This window comes from Mobula hypostoma, chromosome 2 (assembly GCF_963921235.1).
Source record: "Mobula hypostoma chromosome 2, sMobHyp1.1, whole genome shotgun sequence".
Classification (NCBI taxonomy): Eukaryota; Metazoa; Chordata; class Chondrichthyes; order Myliobatiformes; family Myliobatidae; genus Mobula; species Mobula hypostoma.
Genome location: NC_086098.1, coordinates 192643254 through 192661845, shown reverse-complemented (window position 1 = coordinate 192661845; position 18592 = coordinate 192643254). Strand labels below are relative to the sequence as shown.

The 18592-nt window shown below is 40.0% G+C and overlaps 1 protein-coding gene across 8 annotated transcripts in view; it reads left to right on the top strand.

The window, feature by feature from the left end:
* Positions 1–18592, top strand: part of asxl1 (ASXL transcriptional regulator 1) — a 124352-nt gene that overhangs the window by 91243 nt on the left and 14517 nt on the right. For 5 of the 8 annotated variants that reach the window (XM_063041312.1, XM_063041310.1, XM_063041309.1 and 2 more), the window contains 4 exons: positions 5285–5461; positions 6530–6696; positions 13151–13247; positions 14523–14628. In XM_063041312.1, the coding sequence (XP_062897382.1) occupies positions 5285–5461; positions 6530–6696; positions 13151–13247; positions 14523–14628 (547 nt within the window). The remainder of the gene's footprint in view (positions 1–5284; positions 5462–6529; positions 6697–13150; positions 13248–14522; positions 14629–18592) is intronic. The other 3 variants (XM_063041311.1, XM_063041314.1, XM_063041313.1) reach the window with 3 other exon arrangements.

The following is an 18592-nucleotide window of genomic DNA, read 5'->3' as shown; positions in this document are numbered from 1 at the left end:
AACAGGTCAAAAGCTTTAAGTTCCTCGGAGTCGATATCACAAATGACCTGACTTGGTCCAGCCAAGCAGAATTCACTGCCAAGAAGGCACACCAGCGCCTTTACTTCCTGAGAAAACTAAAGACATTTGGCCTGTCCCCTAAAACCCTCACTAATTTTTATAGATGCACTGTAGAAAACATTCTTCTAGGATGCATCACAACCTGGTATACGGTAGGAAACTTTGTCACATGGTGTGAGCAGAATTATCTGCAGCTTAATGTGAAAAAGACTAAGGAGCTGGTGGTAGACCTGAGGAGAGCTAAGGTACTGGTGACCCCTGTTTCCATTCAGGGGGTCAGTGTGGACATGGTGGAGGATTACAGATACCTGGGGATACGAATTGACAATAAACTGGACTGGTCAAAGAACACTGAGGCTGTCTGCAAGAAGGGTCAGTGCTGTCTCTATTTCTTGAGGAGACTGAGGTCCTTTAACATCTGTCGGACGACGCTGAGGATATTCTACGAGTCTGTAGTGGCCAGTGCGATCATGTTTGCTGTTGTGTGCTGGGGCAGCAGGCTGAGGGTAGCAGACACCAACAGAATCAACAAACTCATTCGTAAGGCCAGTGATGTTGTGGGGATTGAACTGGACTCTCTGACGGTGGTGTCTGAAAAGACGATGCTGTCCAAGTTGCATGCCATCTTGGTCAATGTCTCCCATCCACTACATAATGTACTGGGTGGGCACAGGAGTACATTCAGCCAGAGACTCATTCCAGCGAGATGCAGCACAGAGCGTCATAGGAAGTCATTCCTGCCTGTGGCCATCAAACTTTACAACTCCTCCCTTGGAGGGTTAGACACCCTGAGCCAATAGGCTGGTCCTGGACTTATTTCATAATTTACTGGCATAGTTTACATATTACTATTTAACTATTTATGGTTTTATCACTATTTAATTATTTACGGTGCAACTGTAACGAAAACCAATTTCTCTCTGGATCAATAAAGTATGACTATGGTATGGAAGTTGTCCTGTCCAAGACCGAAAGAAGCTGCAGAAGATCGTGAACACGGTGCAGCACATCACACAAACCAATCTTCCGTCCGTGGACTCACTTTACACCGCACACTGTCGGAGCAGTGCTGCCAGGATAATCAAGGACACAACCCATCCAGCCAACAGACCTTTCGTCCCTCTTCCCTCCGGGAGAAGGTTCAGGAGCTTGAAGACTCGTACGGCCAGATTTGGGAACAGCTTCTTTCTAACTGTGATAAGACTGCTGAACGGATACTGACCCGGATCTAGGCTGTACCCTCCTGTATCTGGACCTGCCTCTTGGTTTTTTTGCACTACCTTACTTCCCATTTTTCTATTTTCTATTTATGATTTATAATTTAAAATTTTAATATTTACTAATTTTAACTATTTTTAATATCTTTAATATTTAATGTTTGTTATCCAGGGAGTGTGAAGTGCAGAATCAGATATCACTGTGGTGATCGTACGTTCTAGTACCAATTGTTTGGCAACAATAAAGTGTAAAGTACCTTTGTTGAACAAGGGGACAACACTCGCCTCCCTCCAATCCTCCGGTACCATTCCCGTAAACAATGTGGACATAAACGTCCTAGCCAGAGGCTCAGCAATCTCTTCCCTCGCCTTGTGGAGCAGCCTGGGGAATGTTCCATCAGGACCCGGGGACTTATCCATCTTAATGTATTTTAATAACTCCAACACCTCCTCTCCCTTAATATCAACATGCTCCACAACATCAACTTCACTCATATTGTCCTCACCGTCATCAAGTTCCCTCTCATTGGTGAATACCGAAGAGAAGTATTCATTGAGGACCTCGCTCACTTCCACAGCCTCCAGTTGAAGAAAGCCTTGGGGTTTTCCTTTACCCTACTCGCCAAGACCTTCTCATGCCCCCTTTTTGCTCTCCTCAGCCCCTTTCTTGCTACCCTATATTCCTCAATAGACCCATCTGATCCTTGCTTCCTAAACCTCATGCATGCTGCCTTCTTCCACCTGACTAGATTTTCCACCTCGCTTGTCACCCATGGTCCCTTCACCCTACCATTCTTTATCTTCCTCACCAGGACAAATTTATCCCTAACATCCTGCAAGAGATCTTTAAAGATCGACCACATGTCCATAGTACATTTTCCTGCAAAAACATCATCCCAATTCGCACCTGCAAGTTCTAGCCTTATAGCCTCATAATTTGCCCTTCCCCAATTAAAAATTTTCCTGTCCTCTCTGATTCTATCCTTTATGATGATAATGCTGAAGGCCAGGGAGTGGTGGGCATTGTCCCCCAGATGCTCACTCATTGAGAGATCTGTGACCTGACCTGGTTCGTTACCTAATACTAGATTTAGTATGGCATTCCCCCAGTCGGCCTGTCAACATACTGTGACAGGAATCCGTCCTGGACACACTTAACAAACTCTGCCCTGTCCAAACCCTTGGAACTGATCAGGTGCCAATCAATATTAGGGAAGTTAAAGTCACCCATGATACAACCCTGTTATTTTCGCACCCTTCCAAAATCTGCCTCCCAATCTGCTCCTCGGTATCTCTGCTGCTACCAGGGGGCCTATAGAATACTCCCAATACAGTAACTGCTCCCTTCCTGTTCCTGACTTCCACCCATACTGGCTCAAAAGAGCATCCTGCTACATTACCCACCCTTTCTGTAGCTGTAGTAGTATCCTTGACCAATAATGCCACCCCTCCTCCCCTTTTTTCCCCCTTCTCTATCCCTTTTCAAGCACTGAAATGCAGGAATATTGAGAATCCATTCCTGCCCTGGTGCCAGCCAAGTCTCTGGAATGGCCACTACATCATAATTCCATGTACGTATCCAAGCTCTCAGATCATGACCTTTGTTCCTGATGCTTCTACCTTACTACCTTTACACCCTTTGTTCTGCTTCTCTTTCCTCAAGGCCTCTCTGTATGTTAGATCCGGCTTTACTCCATGAACTTCTTTCACTGTTCTAACGTTCTGGGCCCCATCCTCCTTGCAAATTAGCTTAAACCCTCCCGAACCATGCTAGCTAACCTATCTGCAAGGATATTGCTCCCCCTCAAGTTCAGGTGCAACCCATCCAATCTGTACAGGTCCCACCTTCCCCAGAAGAGATCCCAATGATCAAAAAATCTAAAACCCTGCTCCCTGCACCAACTCCTCAGCCACGCATTCAACTGCCATCTCCTCCAATTCTTACCATCACTATCATGATTAGTATTTTAATTATTTAGCCAATTAAAAGGAAACTGTAAAACAAAAAATATCAAGAATAGTGTACATGTCCTTTGATGCTCTGTGAGAGAAAGTTCTCTGCAAATAGATAGGGATTCTTTCAGAAGAAAATATTGAACCTGGTTCTGTATGTTTGGTCTGAGAACACTGCAGGTCAGGGCTAATTCAACATGTAATGCATGGAATTGCATGTATGAAAGGTTCTAACTTTTGGGATGCAGAATAATCTGATGGTGGTGGATCAGGTGCTCTTGATACATCCTTTCTGACCTTCCTTCCTATTGAGTTTGATTGACTGTAGGCATTTTTGCCCTGTTAAAATTCTGTTTCACCATTACTAAATCCATGCTTCCTTAAAGAGAAAATACCTCAACCTCAGCTCATTTTTTTTCCTGAACTATTTTAATATTTACCATTTTGACTCTGCAACAAGCCAATATGTGATGCCCCCCATTAAATAACTGTCTAGTTTATGGGTGGCTGTTCTCTACCTGATGTAATGAGATTGAATGAGGAGACCCAACCTTTACAGTGCAGTGTTTTTTTGCCTGTTCCTTGTCCCATGTCCAAGATTTCAGTGACTTGGGCCTCATTTGTGTGAATACCTAAGAAGTTGTATGTCACTGACATAAACAGTCTGGGGCTATATATAAAGGCCTGTATATAACCTACATAGAATTTACTAACCCAAATATAAAGAAATACTATCTTACCGTACTTCTGTCAAATGTGAACTTGCTAATGAAACCTGAAATTTCAGAACCTAACTAATATATATTGCAACCAGCAAAGTTACCAGCATAGATCTATGTGGAACACCACTGATCACAAGCTTGTAGTAGTAAAAACCCTTCATTGTCACCCTCTGCCTCCTGTTACCAAGCCAATTAGGATCCATTTTGTCAATTTGCTTTCCATCCCAAGGGCTTCAATTTGTTTGAGCCAGTCTCTCATGTGGGAACTTGTCATGGGTCCTACTAAAGCCCATCAACTACATCATTACACGTTGATTAATTTGACTAAATTTTTCAGACGTGATCTTCCCCTAAACAAAGCCATGCTGAATTGTTCTGAATAGTCTCTGCCTTTGCAAATTTAGCTTAATCCTATCCCACAGAAGTCACATTCAACTTGTGGATTGGTTTGTGGCTGAATTGGGACAAGGACTACAAAATAAAAGGCCTGGAATGGTGAGAAAAGAGAAACCTCTTCCGGTATTTGGAACTAAACCGATCATGAAATAAACCTGCTTATTTTTCTCACAACAGAAAAGCAGTTGCATCTGGGAAAGAACAGACAGGGAACTAGTGGGATATTAGAAAAATTGTATGTTGTGGATGGCAAAACTCAAATTCCTTTTTGCTGATATTACAGTGCTTGCCCCTCTCCTTTTGTATTCCTTGCCATATTTCATTTGGTGCACTCTTATTTTATTCATAATTTGTGTTTGAAGGGTAATGGAATTGGACAAATTTTTCAAAGGCGATGAGCCACAGCTGTTTTACTGGGCTGGTTGGTACATGCATTATTTCATGTTCCTTGAGTATACTGTGCAATATAAATATTTTTGTCCATGTGAGAAAGTACAATTAACACGAAAGTTGTGTTCTGTAATCGCTTATTTTCTGTTTATGCCATACTTCTGAATATAATTTGTTATTTAATTAACCTTGATGGCAATTGTTTATGATGCAAATAAGTTTTCTTAAAGATTTAAAAGGCAAATTGAATTCTCTTAAATATAAAATACAGTTCAGTGGGCTCCATTGATATGGGCTACTTTTCTACAGTAAATCCATGAAATATTGCATTAATAGTAAAGCTCTTACTGGGAAATGGGTAGAATTTTTAACAATAAAGCCTATGCTTTCACTCACATTTAGCCTGATGTTTTCAGTGGTCTTTAAATTTTGATGTAGTTTATGGCCTGAATACTCTCTTTTGGTTTTTGGTTTTGTAACAGTGTTCAGGCCATAATCTACATAAACTGTTTCTTGGTCAAGATGTTGAGTAGAGTTTGCTTTCAGTGTTTGCAGCCAAGCACACAGATGGTGAATCAAGCAGTGCATCTAATGGTAGTTCCTGCACAGTTACCTCGGCTAGCATTCAGTACAACAGAACAGAAATGAATAAATTTCAGTGTAGGCCAACCCTGAGCCGGAAGCCTGGACAACACTTCAGAGCCTTGAGGAGATCAAGCACAGGTAAGGAATTAATTTTACTACTTTTTGTTTGCGATTTTAAATATGAAGGAAATTATGTCAAAAGACAGCTTCAAGTTGCTGTAAAAATGCATTAGTACCAGCAGAATATGAAATTGCCCGGCTTTTAAAAGAATGCACTCAGCACTATACAGGACAAATTACAACGATATGCGTTGACTCGCTATTGATGTACTTCAGAAAAATTCTCGGATTCAGCTTGTCTTGGAAAGTTTCCTTCAATTATTAATTCCTTTCAGTAGCATCAAAGCATCTTGATGTAGAAGGTCCTGTTATTTAGATAAATCATTGTTCAATTTCTTTTAAGGTTCTGACAGATGAATCATTGTTGTGGGTTACATGTTTTTTTCATGTTTTCCGGTTGTATATCTTTTCCATTTTGAAATTAGTTATTAACTTGTGTGTACCACTTGCATCCAGATCAAAACTTGTTGCATAAAAATATTTCTCACTTTCTCCAATTTGATACTATTCCCATTTTACTATTTTAAAGTAAAATCTTCTCTTTATAATCCTTGAAGCATAACTACTTGTAATTAGTCAGTGAGTTGTTAAACAGGTCACATACAAAATACTCTTGATACTTTAGTGTGAAAACAGTGGATTTTACTTGGTTTATTTGCTTCATGTTCAGCTGCATTGCCAAATGTTTAGAATCCTTTTGATTTTGTGTTTGTTATTGTACATTGCATGCAGAATACATACTGATATAAAGACTGCTGACTACTAGTTACTACTGCAGGATCAGTTTTTAAAAGCTGCACACTGGCATGAAATGGTGGTGCAGCTGAGTGGAGATTTGAGTCCTGGAATGGTAATTCATCACAGAACTGCTGTTTATTTTCATACTGTCACACCTGCAGCGGGCTGTTAGGTTAATGGATGTCTGGGAGCAGGTGTCCATTCACCAATGATGGCTGCTGCTGGTCGGCTTTTGTGAAGGGATTAAAAATGAATCTAAATGCTACCAGGAGCAAAATAAACTCATTCACAGTTTGTTTTTACAAGTATTTGTGATGTAATATGTTGCATTGTATTACATTGTTCAAGCAGGACAAATGAAGCGAAACAGAGGGGAAGAGATTGATGTTGAAACACCTGGATCAATTCTTGTCAACACAAACTTGCGTGCTTTGATCAACTCTCGGACTTTCACTTCTTTACCACTACACTTCCAGCAGCAGCTGCTGTTTCTCCTGCCAGAGGTGGACAGGCAGGTATGCTTGGCATTTGAAGTAATTTAATTTGAAGATTTGTTGCTTTTAATTTTTTTTTAAAGTGCATTCCTTTTTTTAAAAAAAAAATGCTATGCAAGAGCTGTGAACTTCCACTTTAAGGTCTTTCTGTTCAGTAACACTCCCCAGAGATATGCCTGTCACTGTGCGTATCCTACCTTGGTTTAGCTTCCCAAAATGCAATACTTTGCAGTTACCCAAGTTAAATGTCGTTTTCCATTCCGTTGTCCACCTTCCCAGTTGATTTACAGTGCTTACAAAATGTATTCACCCTTCCTTCTCCGGAAGTTTTCATTTTTTGTTTTTCAACAATGAGTCACAGTGGATATAATTTGTGTTGTTTTTTTTTTGGACACTGATCAACAGAAAAGAATTTTGTATCAAAGTAAAAACAAATTTCTACAAATTGGTCTAAATTTATTATAATTATTAAACACAAGACTATTGATTGCATAAGAATTCATCCCCTTTAAGGTCAGTATTTACTAGATGCAGTTTTGGCAGCAATTAGCCTTGAATCTGTGTGGATAGGTCTTCATCAGCTTTTTACATCTGGACACTGCAATTTTTCATCATTCTTCTTTACAAAGCTGCTCAAGATTGCATGTGGATCATGAGTGAACAGCCCTTTTCAAGTCCAGCCACAAATTCTCAATTGATTTAATGTCTGGACTCTGACTTGGCCACTCCAGGATATTAACTTTGTTTTTAAGCCATTCTGGTGTAGCATTGGCTTTATGCTTGGGGTCATTGCCTTGCTGGTAAACAAATCTCCCAAGTCGCAATTCTCTTGCAGGCTGCATCAGGTTTTCCTCCAGGATTTCCCTGTGTTTCGTTGCATTCATTTTGCCTTCTACCTTCACAAGCCTTCCAGGGCCTGCTGCAGTAAAGCATCCCCACAGCATGATGCAGCCACCACCATGCTTCACAGTAGGGATGGTGTGTTTTTGGTGTGTGGTGTTTGGCTTATGCCAAACCTGGTGTTTAGTCTGACGGCCAAAAAGCTCGGTTTCATCAGACCATAGAACCTTCTTCCAGCTGACTTTGAGTCTCCCTCAGGCCTTCTGGCAAACTCTAGCTGAGATTTCATGTGATTTTTTTTTTTCAACGGTGACTTTCTCTTTTGCCACTCTCTCATAAAGCTGCGACTGGTGAAGCTCCCAGGCAACAGTTGTTATATGCGTAGTCTCTCCCATCTCAGCCACTGAACCAGAGTTGTCATAGGTCTCTTGGTAGCCTTCCTCACTAGTCCCCTTCTTGCATGGTCACTCAGCAGATTTACAGCTGTGCCATATTCTTTCCATTTCTTGATGATTGACTTAACTGTACTCCAAGGGATATTCAGTGACTTGGAAATTTTCTTGTATCCATCTCCTGACTTGTGCTTTTCAATAACCTTTTTCTTTTTGCAGAGTTGCTTGGAGTGTTCTTTTGTCTTCATGGTGTAGTTTTTGCAGGATATTGACTCACCAGTAGTTGGACCTTCCAGATACAGGTGTATTTTTACTACAATCAATTGAAACACCTTGACTGCACACAGAGATGTGACTTCTAAAACCAATGGGCTGCACCAGTGATAATTTTGGTGTGCCATGTTAAGGGGGGGGGGGGTGAATACTTGTGCAATCAATTATTTTGTGTTTTATATTTGTAATTAATTTAGATCACTTTGCAGAGATCTTTTTCACTTTGACACGAAAGTGTCTTTCTTTGTTGATCAGTGACAAAAAAAGTCAAATTAAATCCATTGTGATGTAAAACAATGAAACATGAAAACTTCGGGGGGGGTGAATACTTTTTATAGTCACTGTATATCATGTTGTAACCTTGGATTACCTCCGTTGCTATCCACTACAGACCTTTGGTGACATCTAAAAACATTTTAAAAAAATGCCACCTACATTCCCATCATTAATGTACAGAATAAAGTGTACATTACAGTCCCTGTGGTGTTGATCAGTGACCTCCGGTCTGGAAAAACAACTCCCTGCTACCACCTTCTGATTGTGACCATTGAGCCAATTTTAGATCTGGCTGGCTAGCTAATCTTTCAAACCAGCATACCCTGAGGACTCTGTTGGGACCTGTTGAAGTCTATGTAGACAGCATTTACTTCTCTGCCTCCTCATTCCTCTTGGTCATTCCTTCAAAAAAAATAGAGACATGATTTCCAATAGATAAATCCATGGTGACTTTCCCTAAATGCTCTTAGCCTTTCCACACTCAAATAAATCCTGTCTTTCAGAATCCCGTCCAATAACATTACTACCATTAATATAAAAAGTTGACTGGACTATATATCCCCGTTCCCCTCCTTAAATAAAGACACAATATTGGCTGTTGTCCATTCTTCCAGTGCTTCACCTATGGCAAAAAAGGATGCAGAAATCTTCTCCAGACCCCAGCTCTTCCATCTGTTTAATCCTGTAACATCCAAGGAATGATCTGGTGAAGTCCTGAGGATTTATTTGCCTTCATGTTTCAAAATCTCCAACAACATCTCCTTTGGAATGTTGAATTGCTCCAGAATATCACAGTTTCCTTTCCTGGACTTGCTTGTTTCCATGTTCTTCTCCGCAATAAATATAGACAAGAAATGTTCATTGAAGATCTCACCTATCACGTAGACCTCCACACTGATCTTAAAGAGGACCTACTCTTTCTCTAGCTATCTTTTTGCTCTTAATGTGCTTATTCAATGTTTTGAGATTTTCCTTTACCTTATTTGTCAGGGATATGTCATGGTCCAGTTTTCCCCTCCTAATTTTCTCCTTAGCCTTCTACTTGTACTCAAAGACTTGCTTGATCCCAGTTGCCTCTATGTTGGTAGGAAGGAGGTGCTATGTACAAGAGCATCAATATCCCTGGTCAGTTAAGGTTCCTGTGTCACTTTCAAAGACCGTCCACTTATCAGTCATACCTTTTCATTCAAGCAGCCTCTCCCAAGTAAAATAAATTTCTGTCTGATGCTATCAAAATTGGCCTCATCCCACCCCTTCCCAAATTAAGGACTGATTGAGAGCCACACTGCGAGGACCAAGTCTGATAGAGGATGTAGCAATTTTGTGGTCAAGACCCACCCACCAAAAGCCCCTTTCTGGGAATCTTGCTTTCTATTTAATTTATTGATATACAGTGCTGAATAGGGCTTTCTGGCTCTTTGCGCCACGCTGCTCAGTAATTCCCCCAATTTAATCTTAACCTAATCTCAGCACACTTTACAATGGTCAATTAGCCTACCAAATAATACATCTTCGGACTGTGGGAGGATGCAGAGCATTAGAGGATATTCACCCTTAATATTTTTTTGAGGTAATACCTGGTAGCTGTGTCTGTTCAGTGAGAGGTAAGTCTGACCTTGTAACAGTCTGTTCTATGCTCAACGTGTCTGCAAGATCTTTTTCTCAGTACCAAACTGATAATACCAAAACACCTCATGCATATTCATTAATTTGGAACAAAACTCTAGGCTGTTTGACCAGATTCTCCTGCTGCAGGACAAGTGAAAATATTGTCTACAAAATAGCTGACAAAGGTTGAATGGTGGAGGATGGAATAACTGTTGTATTTACTTGTCTGTTGGTGTGAAATAGAAGAGAAACAGGAATCTATCTATATGATCTATAAAATTTTCAAATTTGTCATTGCTAGTCATTTCTCATATATTCTCCATATTAATCTGAGGTTGGTAGTTTCAGTCTGCATGTCAAGTATCATGGCTGGTGGTAATTGAGGTGTAGTCAAGAGAATGACCTGAAGCTAAAATAAAATTGAGTTTTGTTATGTTAGACTTGTGTACTAATCATACAACTGTGGTTGAAGGTCTCAATAACATTTATTTTTCTCAAGCTCGCTCTTCTTGTATTTGAGATAGTTATCCAGTTTCACGATGAATCCTGTACATCCTTGCTTATTACAAGGTATTAAATTATATAAATATTACCCAATTTTCATTGTAATCAGAGAAAATTCAGAGCACTGGGGACCCATCAGTAGATTATTGCTAATTGTATAGTTTGTTCAAAGAATGAACAGGGGCACAATGGACAGTTGAATATTATTCTTGGTTCTAACTCTTTAAGCTTTTGAGAAGTGAGAGCAAGTATTGCAAGGCCATTGCAGATCCAGTCTTCTGATACGGGATACTTCATTTTTATCTTTTCTTTGAATGTTAGCTGGTGCAAAGTGTGAACATGCTTGAAAAAAACTTGTGCTGTTGTATGTGAATGTCTTGAGCATTCTTCTGAGATTTTCAATTAGTAGGATATATTGTTAGTGTCTCAGTTAGCTGCCTCAGATGTAAAAATGAGTAGTGTATTTTGTAGAACACCATTTTCTTCCTCTTGAAATACATTCTCTTTGTGTTCTGCTTTTTTGTGGTTGTGTTGTTAACAACAATGACATTTTAATTCAGTTTAGTTGTGCATTTTGATGTTCTCTGAAATGGTAAAACCAGATTCTTGCCTTTCATGTTGATGCATTGATGAGTTGCCAACTTAAATGTGCCATGAGAGACTGAATAAAGTATGAAACATATTTGGGTTTCTTTGTATTTAGAGTTGGGTACATGAGTTTAGAGCCTGGTTTTCTGTTCTTTTGGAGAATGAATGGAATGACGCAGAATACATCAAAATAGGGAGAGACTTGATGTCAAATGAAACTGTTTAATTCTCGTTCATGTTATTAAGATACTTCTGCATCAAAGTTTATATAACTGCAAATTTGTACATTATGTTGATTTTTAAATTGAGTAACTTAGTCATTGAATATAGCTTTGTACACAGTTTCATTTCTACAAGACTCTACCAATTTACTGGCATTGAAATGAAAGCAGACAAGGATGCACTTGAGACCCATACTTGATTTTGTTTGAGTGGCTCACAATATTTAAAAGCTAAACTGCATTTGAGAAAGTAAATTTTATTTCATTTAGTAGTAAATAGGTTTGAGCAAAGCACAATTTTGAGATTGTGTTTTAAATGTGGACAGTAAAAGATGTATCAATTAGAATAAAATGGTTGAGATGGTTTATGAGATATTGACCAGTGGGTGGCACTGTGATCTGTGACCAAATGAAAACTCAAGATTCTTTGTGAAACCTGACATGAATGGGGTTTTTATTCCCTTTTCCACAAGGGTTTTCTGTTCTAGTTAGTTGAATAAATTCTCTTTTCTGGGGAGACTAATTGTTTATTGTCACTGTATTTTTCCCCAATGTCTTTTGGGTCCTTGCAGTAGTAGAGTAAGCTTTCTAAATTTATACTATTATGCTTTTACAATACCACCAAATTCCTCATGGTGCCAAGTTCTTCTTTATAAATGGCTAATCTTGAGTTGAAATTTGTAAGTTTTGAACACTGCACGCCTTCCAGTGAGCTCATTATAAAACTCCTGATACAAATGAACAGCTTTGTGGAGTTCTGTTCATTGCCTTGTATTGAGGACAGATATTTTGCCTGTCAAATGCAGATGCTTTATTAGTGCAGGTTTAACTGTTGCTTGACCAAGTAGTGTTCTGATCTCATTTTCATATATAGCCGTCTTAAATTTAAACATCCAATAAAAGCAGTTAATACCTTTCCCCCCTGTCAGTCACACTTGAGTTTCAGTACAACTATGGTAATAAAGATATTTTATGAAAATTGTTTGCACAATGATACTAAATTGCATATTTTGCTTAGCTCCACTCCCACACTTGCTCAATTGTAACCTAATCATGCACAGTACTGACTGGCAGTCCCTGCCCACACACTTCATGTGCTTTCACAGCTGACCTTTCACATGCCTAACATCCACATTTGTGCTCCAGCAATGGAAGATAGGTGAAGTGCAATCAAGGGTGAGGGCCTGTCTTTTTTTCCCCACCCCCAAAACTTCGACTGCTCAGATACTTACAACCCCCTCTGACATACTCGTAAAGCTTTGGTACCTCTGCGCAAATAAGGAATCAGATCTGGAATTTAATCTTTTAAGGCTCAGCTACTGAAATGGTAATTTTCTGATCCATTGCTTGAATGATTAATTTAAATGTAATGCATTTTGACAGGTGGCAATGTCGTCCTAGTTCCAGTGTCATGGGGCAAGGGGCAAAAAATTTGAAAGCTCGGAACTATTGAGTTTCATGCACCCTGTTTTGTAAAGTAGGGACAGAGAATAACTTTGACATGAACCTTGATGCAACTGCATTATGTTTTCATGTAAATGAACACTGTTTCTGATTCTGTTTAAACTGACAGTGACTTTTCCCATATTTAATGTTGGGTTATCACTAATGAAAATAAACTAAAGCTATTACTTATTTGATGCTCTACTGGCATGTTCCTACAAACCTAACGAAGGACTCCAGACTTGCCTTTCAGTTTGTTTTTAAAAGATGGAATATCCCAGTTGGTGTACTTTTTGTTTTAGTGGAATTGTTTCCTTTCACCTTTTATAGGTTGGTACTGATGGTATAATGCGGCTCAGTAGCTCTGCCCTAAATAACGAGTTCTTCACCTCTGCAGCTCAGGGATGGAAAGAGCGATTAGCAGAAGGTAATTTTTTTTCTCCTGAAATGCTTTCTTGTTGCATTTTCTCAAGCTACAATTGAAGTAATATGAGGCATGTTCAGCTGAATCGTGAAAGAAAGCTTAAAATATAACCTGCACAAGCTGTAGATCTGAAATAAAACAGAAAATGCTTGAAATATTCAGCAGGCCAGGCAGGATCTGTGGAGAAAGAAAAAAAAAGCATTTTAGATTTAAAACAGTATTTGTAGTTTAATAATGTATGTGCTTGCTTCTGCCCATAGCATTGGAAAAGTGTTCTATTCTTTGCTTTGCCCTACTGATTTTGTGAAAGCTCTGATTGGAAAAATTTTGGCAATGGCCCAAATCTGGGACCAAATCAATTCTGAAATTATGCCAAGCATTTGTATAGCATTGTCTACAAAGATCCATATAGTCAAGTCTATGGTATTTCCAGTTGTGATGTATGGCTGTGAGAGCTGGACTATTAGTAAGGCTGAATACAAAAGAATCGACGTCTTTGAACTTGAGTGCTGGAGGAAAGTGTTAAGAGTTCGTTGGACAGCAAAAAGATCCAACAGGTCAATACTTCAAGAAGTATCACCAGATTGCTCACTGAGAGGCTTGATTATGAGACAAAAGCTCAAATATTTTGGCCACGTCATGAGAAGACAGGATTCCTTGGAGAAGACTCTCGTGTTAGGTAAAACAGAAAGTAAAAGAAGGAGAGGATGACAGAGGCTACGATGGATAAGATAATATTACTCAAACAATGCGTATGACCTTGGATCTCAGAGAGGCAGCTTCCAACAAGAAGGCTTGGTGTGCAGGAGCCCATGACGTCACAGAGAGTCGGACATGACTTAATGACTGAACATCAGCAATATTTGTATAGCGAGATTGATGCCAGTTTGAAATTGGAGTTGAAATCCCTGTTTAGTTTTCGTTTTGGAGAGGTGTCAAAATTTACCCCATGGGACAGACTAGAGTCATGTATCCCAGGTCACTATCATGTTTGTCACTGCTCAAGGGATTGCATGAGAATCGTCAAAAGTGACTGATTTCTCCAACACCGCCACCTGCAAAATCAAGTCTTCCCCCCCCCCCCCTTAACCACCTAAGTATGTGCCCTCTGCCAACCACTGTGCGGAACTATGTCAGCAAATGTCACTGTCTAATAATGATGCAAATTTATTGACAAAGTTAAGTTTTCTTTTTTAATCTTAATTTAAGCTCTGATTGCTTTGTAGATGTGGATAGTTTTGAGTTTTAATCTTATCGCTGTGCTTTGATCTTGTGTAGGTGAGTTTACACCTGAAATGCAGCTTCGGCTACGTCAAGAAATGGAGAAGGAGAAAAAAGTTGAGCTGTGGAAAGAGAACTTCTTTGAAGATTACTATGGACAGAAGTAAGCACCATGCGTTTGCTAAATATATTTGTGTGTTATGGTGCAGAAGTTAGTTTCAGAATTATATAGACTTTGGAGGAGATGTACAATGAAAGGGAGGAATTATTGTTTATTTTGTTGAAAACTGCTTTCAGGGGCTTTAAACTAGATTTGCAGGGGGATGGGAACCACAGTACCAGAGCTGACAGTGTGGCTGGGGTGAAAATAAATGATGTTAAAAGTTCAAGCAAATCCTCTAATAGAAAGGTTGTGAGTGGTGGTAAAAATCTTCTGAGGTGTATATATTTCAATGCTAGGAGTATTGCGGGGAAGGCGGATGAGTTGAGGGCGTGGATTGACATGTGGAATTATGACGTTGTAGCAATTAGTGAAACTTGGCTACAGGAGGGGCAGGACTGGCAGCTTAATATTCCAGGGTTCCAATGTTTCAGATGTGATCGAGGCAGAGGAATGAAAGGTGGGGGAGTGGCATTGCTTGTTAGGGAAAATATTACAGCAGTGCTCAGGCAGGACAGATTAGAGGGCTTGTCTACTGAGTCCTTGTGGGTGGAGCTGAGAAACAGGAAAGGTATGGCCACATCAGTGGGATTGTATTACAGACCACCCAATAGTCAAAGAGAATTGGAAGTGCAAATCTGCAGAGAGATAGCAGGCAACTGCAGGAAACATAAAGTTGTGGTGGTAGGGGATTTTAATTTTCTGTATATTGATTCGGTCTCTCATACTGTTAGGGGTCTAGATGGTTTAGAGTTTATAAAATGTGTTCAGGAAAGTTTTCTAAATCAATATATAGAGGGACCAACTAGAGGGGATGCAATATTGGATCTCCTGTTAGGAAACAAGTTAGGACAAGTGACGGAAGTCTGTGTAGGGGAGCACTTTGGTTCCAGTGATCATAACACCATTAGTTTCAACTTGATCATGGACAAGGATAGATCTGATCCTAGGGTTGAGGTTCTTAACTGGAAGAAGGCCAAATTTGAAGAAATGAGAAAGGATCTAAAAAGCGTGGATTGGGACAGGTTGTTCTCTGGCAAGGATGTGATCGGTAGGTGGGAAGCCTTCAAAGCAGAAATTTTGAGGGTGCAGAATTTGTATGTTCCTGTCAGGATTAAAGGCAAGGTGAATAGGAATAAGGAACCTTGGTTCTCAAGGGACATTGCAACTCTGATAAAGAAGAAGAGGGAGTTGTATGACGTGTATAGGAAGCAGGGAGTAAATAAGGTGCTTGAGGAGTATAAGAAATGCAAGAAAATACTTGAGGAAGAAATCAGGAGGGCTAAAAGAAGACATGAGGTTGCCTTGGCAGTCAAAGTGAAGGATAATCCAAAGAGCTTTTACAGGTATATTAAGAGCAAAAGGATTGTAAGGGATAAAATTGGTCCTCTTGAAGATCAGAGTGGTCGGCTATGTGTGGAACCAAAGGAAATGGGGGAGATCTTAAATAGGTTTTTTTGCGTCTGTATTTACTAAGGAAACTGGCATGAAGTCTATAGCATTAAGGGAAACAAGTAGTGAGATTATGGAAACTGTACAGATTGAAAAGGAGGAGGTCCTTGCTGTCTTGAGGAAAATTAAAGTGGATAAATTCCCAGGACCTGACAGGGTGTTCCCTCGGATCTTGAAGGAGACTAGTGTTGAAATTGCAGGGGCCCTGACTGAAATATTTAAAATGTCGCTGTCTACAGGTGAGGTGCCGGAAGATTGGAGAGTGGCTCATGTTGTTCCGTTGTTTAAAAAAGGATGGAAAAGTAATCCGGGAAATTATAGGCCAGTATGTTTAACGTCGGTAGTAGGTAAGTTATTGGAGAGAGTACTAAGAGACAGAATCTACAAGCATTTGGATAGACTGGGACTTATTAGGGAGAGTCAACATGGCTTTGTGCGTGGTAGGTCATGTTTGACCAATCTATTGGAGTTTTTCGAGGAGGTTACCAGGAAAGTTGATGAAGGGAAGGCAGTGGATATTATCTACATGGACTTCAGTAAGACCTTTGACAAGGTCCCGCATGGGAGGTTAGTTAGGAAAATTCAGTCACTAGGTATACATGGAGAGGTAGTAAATTGGATTAGACATTGACTCGATGGAAGAAGCCAAAGAGTGGTGGTAGAGAATTGCTTCTCTGAGTGGAGGCCTGTGACTAGTCGTGTGCCACAGGGATCAGTGCTGGGTCCATTGTTATTTGTCATCTATATCAATGATCTGGATGATAATGTGGTAAATTGGATCAGCAAGTTTGCTGATGATACAAAGATTGGAGGTGTAGTAGACAGTGAGGAAGGTTTTCAGAGCCTGCAGAGGGACTTGGACCAGCTGGAAAAATGGGCTAAAAAATGGCAGATGGAGTTTAATACTGACAAGTGTGAGGTATTGCACGTTGGAAGGACAAACCAAGGTAGAACATACAGGGTTAATGGTAAGGCACTGAGGAGTGCAGTGGAACAGAGGGATCTGGGAATACAGATACAAAATTCCCTAAGAGTGGCGTCACAGGTAGATAGGGTCGTAAAGAGAGCTTTTGGTACATTGGCCTTTATTAATCAAAGTATTGAGTATAAGAGCTGGAATGTTATGATGAGGTTGTATAAGGCATTGGTGAGGCCGAATCTGGAGTATTGTGTTCAGTTTTGGTCACCAAATTACAGGAAGGATATAATAAGGTTGAAAGAGTGCAGAGAAAGTTTACAAGGATGTTGCCGGGACTTGAGAAACTCAGTTACAGAGAAAGGTTGAACAGGTTGGGACTTTATTCCCTGGAGCGTAGAAGAATGAGGGGAATTTGATAGAGGTATATAAAATTATGATGGGTATAGATAGAGTGAATGCAAGCAGGCTTTTTCCACTGAGGCAAGGGGAGAAGAAAACCAGAGGACGTGGGTTTAGGGTGAGGGGGGAAAAGTTTAAAGGGAACATTAGTGGGGGCTTCTTCAAACAGAGTGGTGGGAGTATGGAATGAGCTGCCAGATGAGGTTCTTTTTTTAACATTTAAGAATAAATTGGACAGATACATGGATGGGAGGTGTATGGAGGGATATGGTCCGTGTGCAGGTCAGTGGGACTAGGCAGAAAATGGTTCGGCACAGCCAAGAAGGGCCAGAAGGCCTGTTTCTGTGCTGTAGTTTCTATGGTTTCACTAGAGTGAATGTAAAAGATCTATAACTTTCTTCAAAGGGCAGTGCAATTCTTGGAGGTTTCTTGGCCAGTGATAATCCCTGAAAATATTGACTTTAAACAATGGTTGAGTCACTATCCTTTTGCAGTTTCCTGTACTTGTAAGTTACCACAAAATCAATTCCATTTGTAAGACCATAAGGTATGGCAAAATTAGGCCATTTAGCCCATCAAGTCTGTTCCAACATTCAGTCGTGGCTTATTTGTTATCCCCCTCAACCCCCCTGTTCTGCCTTCTCCCCATAACCTTTAACCTTTAAAGCCTGACAAATCAGGAGCCTGTCAACCTCCACTTTAAATATGACTTGGCCTCCACAACCGTCTGTGGCAATGAATTTCACAGATTTACCATCCTATGGCTAAAGAAATCCCTCTTCATCTCTAAATGTATTGAATTGACCTTAAGTATTTTGTGTTATTTTCATACTGTGATAATTTATTCTCAAGGATGTTCTTTTGCTTTGTCTTTGCTTTGTTTGGGTTGACATGAAAGGGTTCCATGTGAAGGAAAATTGAACACATAATTAAATGTTTATGACTGTGGTTTCATTTGCAAAATGGAAGTGAAGTAACAAGTGAACTGGTTCAGATGGGATTCATCCTGAATGCTGAATGAAGTCAGGGTAGGAATGGAAAGTACTTTCTGTACTCTTCTAGGCCTTCCGAGGTACCAAGTAGAAGAACAGAGATGCAAAATGGGTAAATATTACATCCTTGTTCAAAACGGTACAAAGACATGTCAGGCAGTTACTGGGCCAATTATATCAGCCATGGGGTAGTTCTTACAGAAAC